This window comes from Vitis riparia, chromosome 18 (assembly GCF_004353265.1).
Source record: "Vitis riparia cultivar Riparia Gloire de Montpellier isolate 1030 chromosome 18, EGFV_Vit.rip_1.0, whole genome shotgun sequence".
Taxonomy (NCBI): Eukaryota; Viridiplantae; Streptophyta; class Magnoliopsida; order Vitales; family Vitaceae; genus Vitis; species Vitis riparia.
This window is the reverse complement of record NC_048448.1, coordinates 21,315,946-21,331,964: the sequence shown is the minus strand read 5'-3', so window position 1 is coordinate 21,331,964 and position 16,019 is coordinate 21,315,946. Positions and strand designations below refer to the sequence as shown.

The 16,019-nt window shown below is 32.7% G+C and overlaps 1 protein-coding gene across 1 annotated transcript; it reads right to left on the bottom strand.

Annotated features, from left to right (window-relative positions):
- Positions 1 to 4,531: 4,531 nt before the first annotated feature.
- Positions 4,532 to 7,592, bottom strand: LOC117907753 (laccase-15-like). The gene is made up of 6 exons (XM_034821403.1): positions 7,393 to 7,592; positions 6,993 to 7,144; positions 6,486 to 6,730; positions 6,265 to 6,393; positions 5,008 to 5,958; positions 4,532 to 4,868 (listed from the first exon to the last, which is right to left on the bottom strand). The coding sequence occupies exons 1-6, from the start codon at positions 7,492 to 7,494 to the stop codon at positions 4,738 to 4,740; spliced, it is 1,710 nt and encodes a 569-aa protein (XP_034677294.1). The 5' UTR covers positions 7,495 to 7,592; the 3' UTR covers positions 4,532 to 4,737.
- Positions 7,593 to 16,019: the final 8,427 nt, after the last annotated feature.

The following is a 16,019-nucleotide window of genomic DNA, read 5'->3' as shown; positions in this document are numbered from 1 at the left end:
CCCCTACTTTGAGCCTGGGCATTTTCATCGATCGGAGATCCCTAATGGAGTATGTTGAGATGACATCAGTTCTAGTGGAGCATTGTTAAGCTCATTAATGATTTTCATGATTCTAGGTTCCATTTACGGAGTATTTTTGAGATGGACTAGTGGATTATTGTTGAGCTGGGAATAACTGATTGATGATGTTGGATTCATTTTTTGTTGTGCACCAGATATCCACACTAGGGCATTTTTCCCCTTTCTCCGAGATCCTTAGTCGTGGTTGGGATGTGTGGCTATCCTTGATCTTGATCATTGAGATGTTTGATTGATGTTACCAGATGGTTGATTGACGATGACAAAGGTTTGGCTGGTGATGTCATATTCTTCGTTATGTATCAGATATCCATATTAGGGCATATTCCCCCTTTCCTTGTCGAGATTTTGTTTGCACAATGGTATGAGGATGGATGATTGATGTTGCTTATTTACCTCATGAATTTGACATTAGATCTTATACTGGGGCATATTTCTCCATTTTCTTTGTGTATCCTTGAGATTGGGACAATGACCAGCTTAGAATGAGTACTAGTATGGGGCTTCCGACGATCGACTGTATTAGGACTTTCCTACATGGATTTGTTGAGATAGAGATAGATCACATCAGGTTTCACCTGAGGTGCATAGATGGATCCTTTAACTAGATGCTCATGAGATAGATTACTTTCATCATTGATTACCTTGCAGATTGGGTTATCCAGATGAGCACTTATTTTGTACACTTCAAGATCTGCTTTTAGATGAATTACGATGTACACACTCCAAGATTTACCCATTGAGGTTTGTCGCCAAAGCAGCTTGTGAGACATGCAGAGTTCTTTCAACTCAGTTTTTTTTAGAGTTTCTTCATGATGCATCGATTTCGAACTCATTGATTTCAGCGGATGATTGGTTTATTGGTTGTTTCAACAGTGTGAGCACCTTGGATATCGGGGCATATTTTCTTTCCTAAGCCTAGTAGTCCCACACTTGGCATTTTGAGCATACGACTTTGTGCCCATTTGCTTCCTATTCATTTTCAAGTTGGTCTTTATTTCTTTTTCATTTAGAGTCCGGAGCTTTCGACCCAAAGTCGTTTTTCATTTATGACCTAGAGTCATTTCTTTTCCATTTAGAGCCTAGAGCTCTCGACCCAGAGTTGTTTTTCATATATGACCCAAAGTAATTTCTTTTCCATTTAGAGCCCAGAGCTCTCGACCTAGAGTCGATTTTTCATGTATGTCCCAGAGTAATTTCTTTTCCATTTAGAGCCTAGAGCTCTCGACCCAAAGTAGTTTTTCATTTATGACTCAGAGTCATTTCTTTTCCATTTAGAGCCCGGAGTTCTCGACCCAAAGTCATTTCTTTTTCATTTAGAGCCCAGAGCTCTCAACCCAAACTCGTTTTTCATTTATGAACCAAAGTCATTTCTTTTCCATTTAGAGCCCAAACTCTCAACCTATAGTCATTTTTCATTTATGACCTAGAGTCATTTCTTTTCCATTTAGAGACCAGAGCTCTCGATCTAGAGTCGTTTTCCATTTATGACCTAGAGTCATTTCTTTTTCATTTAGAGCCCAGAGCTCTAGACCTAGAGTCATTTTTTCATTTATGACCTAGAGTCATTTCTTTTCCATTTAGAGCCTAGAGCTCTCGACCTAAAGTCATTTTTCATTTATGACCCAGAGTCATTTCTTTTCCATTTAGAGCCTAGAGCTCTGGACCTAGATTTGTTTTTCATTTATGACCTAGAGTCATTTCTTTTCCATTTAGAGCCCAAAGCTCTTGACCCAAAGTCGTTTTTCACCTATGACCCAGAGTCATTTCTTTTCCATTTAGAGCCTAGAGCTCTCGACCCAGAGTCGTTTTTCATTTATGACCTAGAGTCATTTCTTTTTCATTTAGAGCCCAAAAGCTCTCAACCCAGATTCGTTTTTCATTTATGACCTAGAGTCATTTCTTTTCCATTTAGAGCCTAGAGCTCTCGACTTAGAGTCGTTTTCCATTTATGACCTAGAGTCATTTCTTTTTCATTTAGAGCCCAGAGCTCTCGAACTAGAGTCGTTTTTCATTTATGACATAGAGTCATTTCTTTTTCATTTAGAGCCCGAAGGTCTCGACCTAGAGTCATTTTTCATTTATGACCCAAAGTCATTTTTTTTTCATTTAGAGCCTAAAGCTCTCTACCCAGAGTCATTTTTCATTTATGACCCAGAGTTATTTCTTTTCCATTTAGAGCCTAGAGCACTCAACCCTGATTCGATTTTCATTTATGACAGAGTCATTTCTTTTCGATTTAGAGCTCAGAGTTCTCGACTTAGAGTATGTTTTCATCTATGACCCAGAGTCATTTCTTTTCCACTTAAAGCCCTGAGCTCACGACCCACAGTCATTCTCTCATCTATGGCCTAAAGTCATTCTTTCCATGTGGAGCCTTGAGCTCATGACATAGAGTTGTTCCATTTTTGTGATTGCGACCCCGTGTTTCGAGTTTAATCTCGTCATGTACTAGGACAAAATCTCTGGTTTTTTTTCTTCTAGTTCTTTGGTATAGTTCACTTCGTTCCACTCATTATTATATTTTTACTCACATTCCCTACACTTGTGATCTCTACCAAAGAGGGGCATATTTGTAGACCCTTCATTTTGTCCTCTTAGCACATGTCCTATTAGGTATTTATTTGATACTTTACAACAATTCCCTGGTGGCCTATTACTACTTGTATAGCCTATCTTTTCTAAGTCACCTTAGAGACTTTGATTGAGGGATCTATCTAACCCCGTTGTGACTCTTGGTAGCCCTAATTTAGACTTAAGCCCGCATAGGCACCTTAGCCCACTTAGGCACCACACTTAGCCTATTAGGCACCACCCTAGGCCCACTTAGGTACCACCTTAGGCCCATTAGGCACCACCCTAGGCCCACTTAAGCACCTTAAGCCCATTTAGGCACCACCTTAGGCCCATCTAGCATTTTTTTAGGTTTAGTTTCACTTAGAGTTATTTCCTTGTCTTTCTTTATTTATTTGTTTTGATTGATTGATTTTAGGATTAAGTGATTTTTTTGACTTATTTTATATTATTTGATCATTACTATTACTTGTATTTTTGTTGATTTATTTTATTTTGATTTTGGGATTAAGTGAGTTTTGACTTATTTTATATTATTTCATCATCATCATCATCATTATTATTTTTATTATTATTTAAATAATTATATATATATATAATAAAAAAATTTGTGTGTAGATGATCCTTTGGGCCGAATCATGAAATATTTATTTGTTTTGTTATTATTTTATATCTTTTCCCTTTTTTTATTGGTTTATTTTATTCAACCATTGAGCCATGTAGCCAAACCAAAAAGAGAAGTTGGTGGAGTCAATGGAATGTGTCTAGGAATAAGATGGTGATGTCTTGGAAAGTCGGGAAGTCAATCTGGAGAGAGAGCATCATTTTTTATCAAAGAAAAATTTCCATAACTGGTATTGGCAATGGAGAGAGAGCATCATTATAAAAGTTTTAATAATCCCAAAAATCACTTAAAATAATTTCTAACTTCATTGACTTGGACTTGGAGCGTTCGATCAATTGCAATAGCTTAGTTAATTGTTAAGTTTCTTTTCTCGAAGCCATAAATTCAAATGATAAAACGTTTGAATCAATTTTTTACTTGTTATTTAAATTTAAGAAAGTAGCAAAGGGTTTACTATGATGTAAAATAAAAAATAAAAAATAAAAAATGAGGGTTGAAAAGTAATTAAACAACTAAAAATATACTTGGAGTTCCTTCGATGTGAGGTTAGACTCTCAATTTGTCCCCATGCAATGGAAATGGATGATTATTATTATTATTATTTTCATTTTTTTTCCTTTTCCTTTATCTTGGTGTAGATCTTGTGATATTGTTACTAAAATAGGAGGTAAAAATATAAATTATATATCAATTATTTTAAATTTAGAAAAAAGTGCTTATTTTAATTTGAAATAAATAAATAGAAAAGAACTAATTTTCTCTCAATTGTGTAAGACTTCATAAAAATTTTCTTATTTGCAAAATATTTTTAGATGTAAAAGTAAAAAATTAAACAAACCATTTCATGACCTTTTTAGATCATAGTCTAATTTTAAAATATTTGAATAATTCAATCACTCTAAACTATATCATTTATAGTTTTTTTTTTTAATTATTAATATGATACCTAACCTTCTACGGAATTGGAATAAAATATGGATAACTAAAAAAAGTCAAATGAAAGATAATTTCAAACATTTCTAATACAACATGATATCTTATCATGTTGAATAAAATTGGCATGGCCAAAAGTTGTCAAATCAAGATATATCTATTGTGGATATGGCATTAGAAGGCTTCTTAGCATTGTACTTGTCTATTTAATGAGTTGCTCATGTTGAAATTAATTAACGTTGAAACAGGAACACAACATCAATTTCTCTTTTCATAATCAAAGACTTCCATGGAAAATTCTACCATAGCATATCTCAAAGATTATTCTACAACATTATCTTTATAGACTTTTAACAATCCAAGAAATTGATAAATTATATAATAATCCTAGACACAATATTCTACAACTTTACATTATTCTTGTTATTTTAATACAAGAGGAATACTTAGTCGACGATTTTTTTAAACGGAAAGCTGAATAATGCAAACATTCAATGAAATCTTTGGCATGGTAATTCTTTGCAGCTTCAACATGGTGGCATGTCGGATGGCGGAGGCAGCACTTGACCTTCTGGGTGTTTACCATTTTTCACTATGAACGCAGTGTCCATGCCCCAAGTCTGATGGCGTTCTACATGGCAGTGCATGAACCACACTCCTGCAATAGAGAAAATATACCAATATTACACCTAACTTATTGCAATATTAAGAAAAAATATTTCCTTGGTATGCAGGTTGGCAGTTTCAAGGGTTTTTTTTTTTTTTTTTTTAAATTCACATGAGTGCTTGCAACATACCAGGGTTGGATGCCTCGAATCTGATTGCAGCCCAACCTTTCGTAGGAACAGAAATGGTACTCTGAAGGGGAGGATCCACCAGATTGTAGCGCAATGGGTCCTTATTTTTATCGAAATTCCCAAATCCCCATCCAACAACATAGAAACTGTATCCATGGAGATGCATGGGGTGGTGTGTCCCTGCAATCAAGTTTGTCCCTTGGAAAACAATCTCCACTGTGGAGTTATACTTAAGCACCCTTACTTCTGTTCCGTTTTTCGGCGTCTGATACTCTAAGGGAATAATATCAGTGGTAAAATCGAACACCAGTTCTGGAACACTAGGAAATTTATCTCCATATACACCACTAATGTTATAATAGTAAGCTTGCAGTATGTCAATTGTAGGGAATTGGAAGCTTATGTTGTTTATACTTGCGGAGAACCGCGTCCCATTGGGCCCTGCACATGAATTATTGGGGCATAGGTACGAGTTCATACCAACAGTGTAAATCAGTTTGGTGCTCGGGCTCAATGGGACATTGCAAGGATGTTCCTCATCTGCTAAGCTTCGGAGGCCGGCCATGACCTGAACCGATGCATTTGTGTCATTGTATGTAGGCAAATAAGGCAAGGAGAGAGGTGAAGATGGAGTGTAGTATCCCCTGTACTGTATAATAGCTGTGGTGGTTGTGTTGTCAAAAAAATTACGAGCTGCCGGGGCAATGGAATAAGTTTTAGCTGCCATGTAATAGTGATCCAGGTGTTGGTTAGCTTCTAGTAAGACATCATAGGTTTGGCCAGGATATATTGTGATATAATCTCGTGTCAATGGTTTTGTGTAGCTACCATCTGTTCCAACCACTGTCATTTTATGCTTAGCAATGGAGAAGAAGAGAGCCTCGTGCAAGGCAGCATTGATTATGCGAAGTAGATAGGTCTTTCCATGATCCACCGTTAGCTTGAATGTGCCTGCAATTAGAAAGGGAAATTTTTATACTTATGACTAGTGAAAAGAAAAAGAAAATTTTCCATGAGGATCCACCAATTATGAAGTGATTAGGGGTGTAAATTTGGCTCCATAGTTCAAAATTATATTCGGACTAGCCTTTTCTTATGTGTTAAATCATGGCTCTACCATCCTTATAGGTATATTCCTCTTTTTTAGCATTAAGCTTTAAATATGTTGATGTTAATAAGAAAAAAGTAATTTGGTCAACATACAAGAAAATGAAATCGTGTACAATTTTAAAATGGGAAGTTAAACTTAATTTGTACCTGATTTTGAGCATGGAAAAAGATCACCAGGTTGTCCATTTATCAATAAAGAATCAGAGGCATTGGGGTCAGCTCCAGTTGCAAGCGCTTCATCTCGAACCACATTCACATCACTCTTCCACCATTGTCCTGCATTTCAACAACTCCAATAATTTTAGACTTTGATTTGTTGGTTAATTCGTGATATGTAAATTAACCTTTAAAAGTAACAACACTTATACCTAATATGATGGGAACTTCTGCATTAGGTTTGGGAAAAGGATACTTGGTTCCATTCTTGGGATAGATGATTATAGCTCCATGAACGGTGGCTCGGGTCCAATCACTGTGAGCATGCCACCATAGAGTGCCTTCCTCAAAGGAAAGGATGATCTTTTGCCTAAACTTTGACCCTGGTTGAATTGGGCATTGTGTGATATACTCGGGACCATCTGTCCATGGATATCTAGGCATGCTCACCCCATGCCTGCAAAACAATAACTATACATTAAAACGAGTACTAATTTTTGGACTAACAAAAGATGGCATGCAACAACATATTGTCATAGTAACAAGAGGCATCAACTGCATTTCAATGGAATTGAAGCAAATAACCATAAAGTATTGTTTAAATTTGACTTTATTTGTAAAGCAATATATTGCAGCCCCCTCTTCGAAATAAAAGAATGTATGTCATGTAGGCATGCTGCCGATTGCTATCATTTTTTTGAGATACGCACAAGACCTACCAATGAATGGTGATGTTTTCTTTTCCTTTGTTATAAACGTCGACAATGATCGTCTCTCCTTTCTTAGCATATATAGTTGGTCCCGGAAATTGTCCATTTACTGTTAAGATGTTCTTGGGACTACAAAGCCTTGTATATGAAGCTTCCTTCACCTGCAACCAATTAAAAGTTAACCATCCAACCTCATCCCTAAAGATATATTACAGGCATGAATAGTTGCATCGATCCACTCATGCAAGTGTATAACCAATTAGAAATTGATAGCATGCATGAATGACTCATTGACACAGGGTACCCGAGACCCTATGGGGGTCATATGGTGGAAAATGAGAGTAATACTACTCCCTAAATATTACAATCATAAGGTGGCATTAAGGCTAGAATCATATATAGTATTTACCACAAAAGTAAGCCGACGGGTTGAAGCTTGGCAATAGATGCCACCACCAAAAAGTAGAAACGCTAAAATTTGCAAGAGGAAAACCTTCATGATCAGCCACATCTTCTTTGGAAGAAAAGCTTCTCTTGTCCTAAACACAGCTCCTTCAATTTTCTTACTATTTCTAATAGCACGACTTATCTGCTCTTTGACATGAATAGATGAATTCTTAAAGGTATTTATAGAGGCTGGAGAGAACCACAAATAGAATTGGTGAAAGCTGAACAGCAACTTTTATGGCTGCTGTCACCTTCTGTGGGAACCCAACAGCCGGTTTGCTGTATTTCTTTAATATATAATTCATAATATATTCAAGACGATTCTCCTGGGGTTCAAGAATTCCTCGCCACGTATCAATATAAGATAAGGTAATTTGACTGTGTATTAGTTTTGAATGTTCTTCCAGGACCACTTCAATGTGCAGGACCAGTTCAATGAGCAGGACCACTATAATTATGATATTTGATCACTTACCAAAATAAACCAAATGCATGAAGAATGCTAACAATTGTGAAAATTAATTTCTTGCAACTCAGCTTCAATCAGGTTGCGTATCGTGGAATACAAGTTTGACTTTGAGAATTGACCGAGAAATAAATTTAAAATATATGTAGAATACTTTTAAAACTTTGACCTCTCGTACAGTACCTTTATCAAGATTGGGCCTGGAAGTGTTCTTGAGATTTCATGAATACTTTTAAACTCCAGCCATGATGTTTGGCAGGAGTTGAGATTTTCTCTTTGTATTTGGTAGGAAGGGAAAGGTCAGCGCTGCTTTCAGAAGGAATACAGGATTCCATTATAGGAAAGAAACAATCCATATGTTTAGATTTCGAAATTGGTGTATTAAAAGGTTAAAGAGTAACTTTATCAGGTTTATTTTAATCATATGTTCATTTCTAAAGTACAAACCTATACCCATGCTTTCATCTCCATTCAAATATCTTAATAGATCGAAAACCTATTTCTTATGTTGCACGTCCATTTAAACGTCTCAAAAAATCAAATCAAACCAAATCAAATCTACATGATGATTGCAAAATGTTCATGAACATTGATGCAATATTATAAATAAATAAATAAAAAATTTATACAAATGCATGTCCATCAAAGATACCATGGGAGTGCCGGGGTTAGTAATGGGTAGTTTTGGGCCAAAATGTGCTCCATCACTAAAAATAAAATAAAATAAAATTGTTATATGCAAGCATCCTCCCGAATTTACTATCATAATAGTCAACCAACATCACATCCAAGGCCTATAAGAATCACTCTATTTTCATAGCATAAAAATTTTGACCCTCATTTTTATAGAGAAAATAGGAAAAAAATTCAAGAGGGGACTTTGTCCTAGAAAGAAGAATTATTTTCTTTTTTATTTTTTCATCAGGAGAAAGTCTAAGATTCGCACTGTTTATTTTTTCATAATAGTTTTTTTAGTAGTTTTAAAGCTTTCAAAAACTTCTCCCTTATTTTTATTTATTAGGTTGGCTTAGTTCACTTGGGTACTCAGTCGCAAATCCAATAAATAATTATTTATTAAATTGGGTCAATCCAGACATTCAAATTAAACTCCAACAAAATAAATAAATAATTATTTGTGGAATTGGTCAATCCAGGCATTCAAATCCAACTCTAATAAAATAAATAAATATCTCAGTTCAAATTTAAAAATGTCATTTTGAAGATGTGACTTTAGTTAAATTAGAAACCATATTTAGATAAACCGTTGCACATGTTAGTATTATTGCATCATTCATTCCTTTTTTTTCTTTTTCTTTTTTTAATTTTTATATGGTCTTATTATATGCATTGCAACAAGTATATATATATTTGACATAAATTAATTTCTAATTGAAAGAATAATCCAACACCCCAAAAACTTAATCCGTCTTATAGGGGAAGCATTGGCACGAGCAAGCATATGAGCGAAACGGAAGTGAGAATATCAACTTGAATCACATAATCATTAATGAGAATCCAATACCCCAAAAACCAAAGGATTCCTCCACAAGATTGGTTCACAAAGTGTGAGTAAGGGCCTAAAATGAGGCAATTGATTACTAGAATTTGAAAGAAATTATCTTTATTTTTTATACAGATGTTTGTTGAACTCTTCATGATCCTTATCCCATTAATAGAAAAATGAAATATAACAGCTGATTTGAATACCCATATCACGCTCTCGCAAATCCAGAGCAAAAAAGCATTTACATTTGCAAATCCATAAAATAAACTTTTAAGTTATGACAAATTAAAGAAACACTTTATTTTTTATCATGCAAGGAACCAAAGTGTATCTGTATTCTCCATTCCCAGTCGAATCAAACCTAGTCCTTGTTCTGGGTCCGTTCCTATGGATTTGTAAAATTTGGTGAGCACCTCACAACATTCAACGAACGATTAAAGAAATGAGCATGGATGTGAGAGACTACTGGGTCTACCTGCCATAACCTCGATAAGACATAGTGCACAGATAAATTGCATGCACCAGCAAATAAATATTGGTTTCCTTTGCATATTTCCTCCATGCCGGCTTTAATCTCGATAAGACATAGTGCACAGACATAGTACGCTTCTTACTAGTTCATCACAATTAATTCCTCAATTGTCGAAACAAAAGCTTATGTTAAAGGATTAGAAGATTGTCCATACAACTGAAGGAGGGTTAAGCACAGGACTTGGGGGGCAGCCTGATAGGTGAAAAGATACATAGAGTTTAGTTTAAACAGAGAAGAGAACATTCAGACATTTTCAAACATCAAATCTCCACCATTGGACCATCGAGTTATGAAGTCTGAAAGGACTAATGACTTTTTGAAAGCAGATCATTTTTACAATTGAAGCTGATAGCAAATTCATTGCATAGAAATTATGATATTAAAAGGACAAAATTTTCAAATAAAAAATACTGCTACGATGCGATTAATCATGTGTGTTCTTATAGAGTACTATACCCATGCTTTCATCTCCATTCAAATATCTTAATAGATTGAAAACCTATTTCTTATGTTGCACGTCCATTTAAACACCTCAAAAAATCAAATCAAACCAAGTCAAATCTACATGATGATTGCAAAATGTTCATGAACACTATATGCTACCATGGGAGTACCGGCAGTTTTGGGCCAAATAAAATAAAATAAAATTGTTATATGCAAGCATCCTCCCGAATTTACTATCATAATAGTCAACCAACATCACATCCAAGGCTTATAAGAATCACTCTATTTTCATAGCATAAAAATTTTGACCCTCATTTTTATAGAGAAAATAGGAAAAAAATTCAAGAGGGGACTTTGTCCTAGAAAGAAGAATTATTTTCTTTTTTATTTTTTCATCAGGAGAAAGTCTAAGATTCGCACTGTTTATTTTTTCATAATAGTTTTTTAGTAGTTTTAAAGCTTTCAAAAACTTCTCCCTTATTTTTATTTATTAGGTTGGCTTAGTTCACTTGGGTACTCAGTCGCAAATCCAATAAATAATTATTTATTAAATTGGGTCAATCCAGACATTCAAATTAAACTCCAACAAAATAAATAAATAATTATTTATGGAATTGGTCAATCCAGGCATTCAAATCCAACTCCAATAAAATAAATAAATATCTCAGTTCAAATTTAAAAATGTCATTTTGAAGATGTGACTTTAGTTAAATTAGAAACCATATTTAGATAAACCGTTGCACATGTTAGTATTATTGCATCATTCATTCGTTTTTTTTCTTTTTCTTTTTTTAATTTTTATATGGTCTTATTATATGCATTGCAACAAGTATATATATATTTGCCATAAATTAATTTCTAATTGAAAGAATAATCCAACACCCCAAAAACTTAATCCGTCTTATAGGGGAAGCATTGGCACGAGCAAGCATATGAGCGAAACGGAAGTGAGAATATCAACTTGAATCACATAATCATTAATGAGAATCCAATACCCCAAAAACCAAAGGATTCCTCCACAAGATTGGTTCACAAAGTGTGAGTAAGGGCCTAAAATGAGGCAATTGATTACTAGAATTTGAATGAAATTATCTTTATTTTTTATACAGATGTTTGTTGAACTCTTCATGATTCTTATCCCATTAATAGAAAAATGAAATATAACAGCTGAATTGAATACCCATATCACGCTCTCGCAAATCCAGAGCAAAAAAGCATTTACATTTGCAAATCCATAAAATAAACTTTTAAGTTATGACAAATTAAAGAAACACTTTATTTTTTATCATGCAAGGAACCAAAGTGTATCTGTATTCTCCATTCCCAGTCGAATCAAACCTAGTCCTTGTTCTGGGTCCGTTCCTATGGATTTGTAAAATTTGGTGAGCACCTCACAACATTCAACGAACGATTAAAGAAATGAGCATGGATGTGAGAGACTACTGGGTCTACCTGCCATAACCTCGATAAGACATAGTGCACAGATAAATTGCATGCACCAGCAAATAAATATTGGTTTCCTTTGCATATTTCCTCCATGCCGGCTTTAATCTCGATAAGACATAGTGCACAGATAAATTGCATGCACCAGCAAATAAATATTGGTTTCCTTTGCATATTTCCTCCATGCCGGCTTTAATCTCGATAAGACATAGTGCACAGACATAGTACGCTTCTTACTAGTTCATCACAGTTAATTCCTCAATTGTCGAAACAAAAGCTTATGTTAAAGGATTAGAAATTGTCCATACAACTGAAGGAGGGTTAAGCACAGGACTTGGGGGGCAGCCTGATAGGTGAAAAGATACATAGAGTTTAGTTTAAACAGAGAAGAGAACATTCAGACATTTTCAAACATCAAATCTCCACCATTGGACCATCGAGTTATGAAGTCTGAAAGGACTAATGACTTTTTGAAAGCAGATCATTTTTACAATTGAAGCTGATAGCAAATTCATTGCATAGAAATTATGATATTAAAAGGACAAAATTTTCAAATAAAAAATACTGTTACGATGCGATTAATCATGTGTGTTCTTATAGAGTACTATACCCATGCTTTTATCTCCATTCAAATATCTTAATAGATCGAAAACCTATTTCTTATGTTGCACGTCCATTTAAACACCTCAAAAAACCAAATCAAATCTACATGATGATTGCAAAATGTTCATGAACACTATATGCTACCATGGGAGTACCGGCAGTTTTGGGCCAAATAAAATAAAATAAAATTATTATATGAAAGCATCCTCCCGAATTTACTATCATAATAGTCAACCAACATCACATCCAAGGCTTATAAGAATCACTCTATTTTCATAGCATAAAAATTTTGACCCTCATTTTTATAGAGAAAATAGGAAAAAAATTCAAGAGGGGACTTTGTCCTAGAAAGAAGAATTATTTTCTTTTTTATTTTTTCATCAGGAGAAAGTCTAAGATTCGCACTGTTTATTTTTTCATAATAGTTTTTTAGTAGTTTTAAAGCTTTCAAAAACTTCTCCCTTATTTTTATTTATTAGGTTGGCCTAGTTCACTTGGGTACTCGGTCGCAAATCCAATAAATAATTATTTATTAAATTGGGTCAATCCAGACATTCAAATTAAACTCCAACAAAATAAATAAATAATTATTTATGGAATTGGTCAATCCAGACATTCAAATCCAACTCCAATAAAATAAATAAATATCTCAGTTCAAATTTAAAAATGTCATTTTGAAGATGTGACTTTAGTTAAATTAGAAACCATATTTAGATAAACCGTTGCACATGTTAGTATTATTGCATCATTCATTCCTTTTTTTTCTTTTTCTTTTTTTAATTTTTATATGGTCTTATTATATGCATTGCAACAAGTATATATATATTTGCCATAAATTAATTTCTAATTGAAAGAATAATCCAACACCCCAAAAACTTAATCCGTCTTATAGGGGAAGCATTGGCACGAGCAAGCATATGAGCGAAACGAAAGTGAGAATATCAACTTGAATCACATAATCATTAATGAGAATCCAATACCCCAAAACCAAAGGATTCCTCCACAAGATTGGTTCACAAAGTGTGAGTAAGGGCCTAAAATGAGGCAATTGATTACTAGAATTTGAATGAAATTATCTATATTTTTTATACAGATGTTTGTTGAACTCTTCATGATCGTTATCCCATTAATAGAAAAATGAAATATAACAGCTGATTTGAATACCCATATCACGCTCTCGCAAATCCAGAGCAAAAAAGCATTTACATTTGCAAATCCATAAAATAAACTTTTAAGTTATGACAAATTAAAGAAACACTTTATTTCATATTTTTTTATCATTGCAACAAGTTAATTTAAACCTTTTTTTTTTCACTTTTTTTCTCCTATTTTTTTGCACCATTTTTTTTTCTCATATTTCCTTTTAAACTTTTGGAATAAATTCCCTACTATTTGTGGATCTTAAATATATATATATATTTCTCCATATGATACATATTTATGCAATAATTGGTTAAATTGTTGAATGTCTATTTTTACCTTAACAAGAAATCTTTCTTGAAAATAAAGATTATTTTCGCATTCTTTTCAAAATTGTGTTTCTAATTTTTAAATATGAAAATTACTATTTTGATTTCAAAACAATGGTTTTAGAAAATTGTTTTTTAGATATATTAATTGTGACACCCAGAAATCAAAGACACCACCACGGTCATTTCACTTGTCAAACCCAAGAGCCCAACACATGAATGACCTTAACTAGAAAATCTAATAAGTAATTAGTTGACAACTTCCTCGAATTGATTCTTAACAATGATTATAAATTTCTAACCCAAAACTAATTAAAAATATCTAAATAATAAATTCAAAGATCATCACAAAACACTTTAAAGAGTTTTAGAAATTAATACTAAATTCAATCTTAATTTAAAACTCCTAAATAATTAATTGTAAAGCTATTTTTAAAAGAAACATCCTCCTTATCTCGATTTCCCCTCACTAATATCACTTGTACCTAAAAAGTGGAATAATAGAGAAGAGTGAACTGAAAACTCAGTGAGGAAAAATAGTTTCATAAGGAGGATCAAGTATAGTACAAAGTTAAATCCTAGGAGATATCACATCTTTATAGTAGGAATTTATTTAATTCAATAATTAAATTCACTTTCTTCAAAAAATTATGCACTTTCAATTTAAATATAGAACTAAATAATTAATATACTTTGCATACTTAAATTATAAATAAACATTTTACTCTGACTTATTGATAATAACATTGTGTCCAAATAGTATTACATTAGGTGGCTAGTCTCACTTTGTTCCTTTTACACATGGATGAAATGATTTATAATCAATGGTATACCAATGGCTAATAGCACCCTTATTAGTTAGAGTTCCATTATATCACTACCCTCAGCAAAGGTAACAAAGGTCAACAATTGCTCCCTTGTCGACCAGGTCCACTAATAACTAGAGTTTCAAAACCAATATAATAAATTAAACAATAAAATTCACTTGCATAACAATAAATAAATCATATTATATTCCCAATTCATTTTATAAACTAAGGAGCAAATCATAACATTTTTAGTAAAATATTATTTGATCCACTTTAGGGAATGTAAACATTTTGTTAGTTTAAAAATAGATGAAAATAAATAAGGAATTATAAAATAGTTTACTATACTATTAACCCTTACCTTGAAGAAATCATTCAAAATCCTGAAAGACTTTATCTAAATCTAATATAACCTAATATAAATATAAATATAAATTAATTATTAAAGACTGATTGTCTAAATTAATGGCTTCCTAATTTTTTTGTAAAACTTATTTTAATTCCAAACCCTTTTCTAAAAATCTATTTTTAATTAAATTTTTTATTAACCACATTATTATTATCATTTTCACTTCCCATAATTACATTAATGGATTTTGTTGAATTATTAATGTTAATATTCTTTTTTTTTCATGGTAGGAAGTAGGATAATTATTTTTTAATTTACTACTATTTTTACTTATCTCCTACCCACAACCCAAATCTTATTATTACTTTACCATAACCACTTTTCTCATTTCCTCAATTTTTCTTACTATTAATCTAGTGGTTAAAGAAAGAGAAAAGAATCTAAAAAATAAATCATACATGAAGAAGTTATCTTAAATTTCATAATGAAGCAAATAAAAAAGAAACTTTAGGGGTGAATTATACTTTCATCGCTAAAAGTAAATTTTATCGATGAAATTTTAGATGTTGTCAATGGTGCCAATTTTTTTGAAAGCTTTTATTGACGAATTTGAAATTTTCATCACTAAAAGACATGATGGAAAAATTTGGCGTCGTCATTTTTTGTGTAAACACTTTTGTGATAGAAAAAAAATTATTTTCCCACAAAAATATTTGTCACTAATTACAATTTTTGGTGACAAAAATAATTTTCTTACGAAAAGTTACAACTGTTTATATATTTTTGCTTACAAAATGGTTTCATTAAATAATTATATTATTTCTTGACAAATTGAATAATTTTATCACTAAATGATGTTATTAAATTGTGATATTAATAAATAATATTGATAAAATAGCAAGATGATTTATTTTGTGAAATGACATATGTATTTTTTGAGACTTAATATTTTATTTCTATAAATAATAAT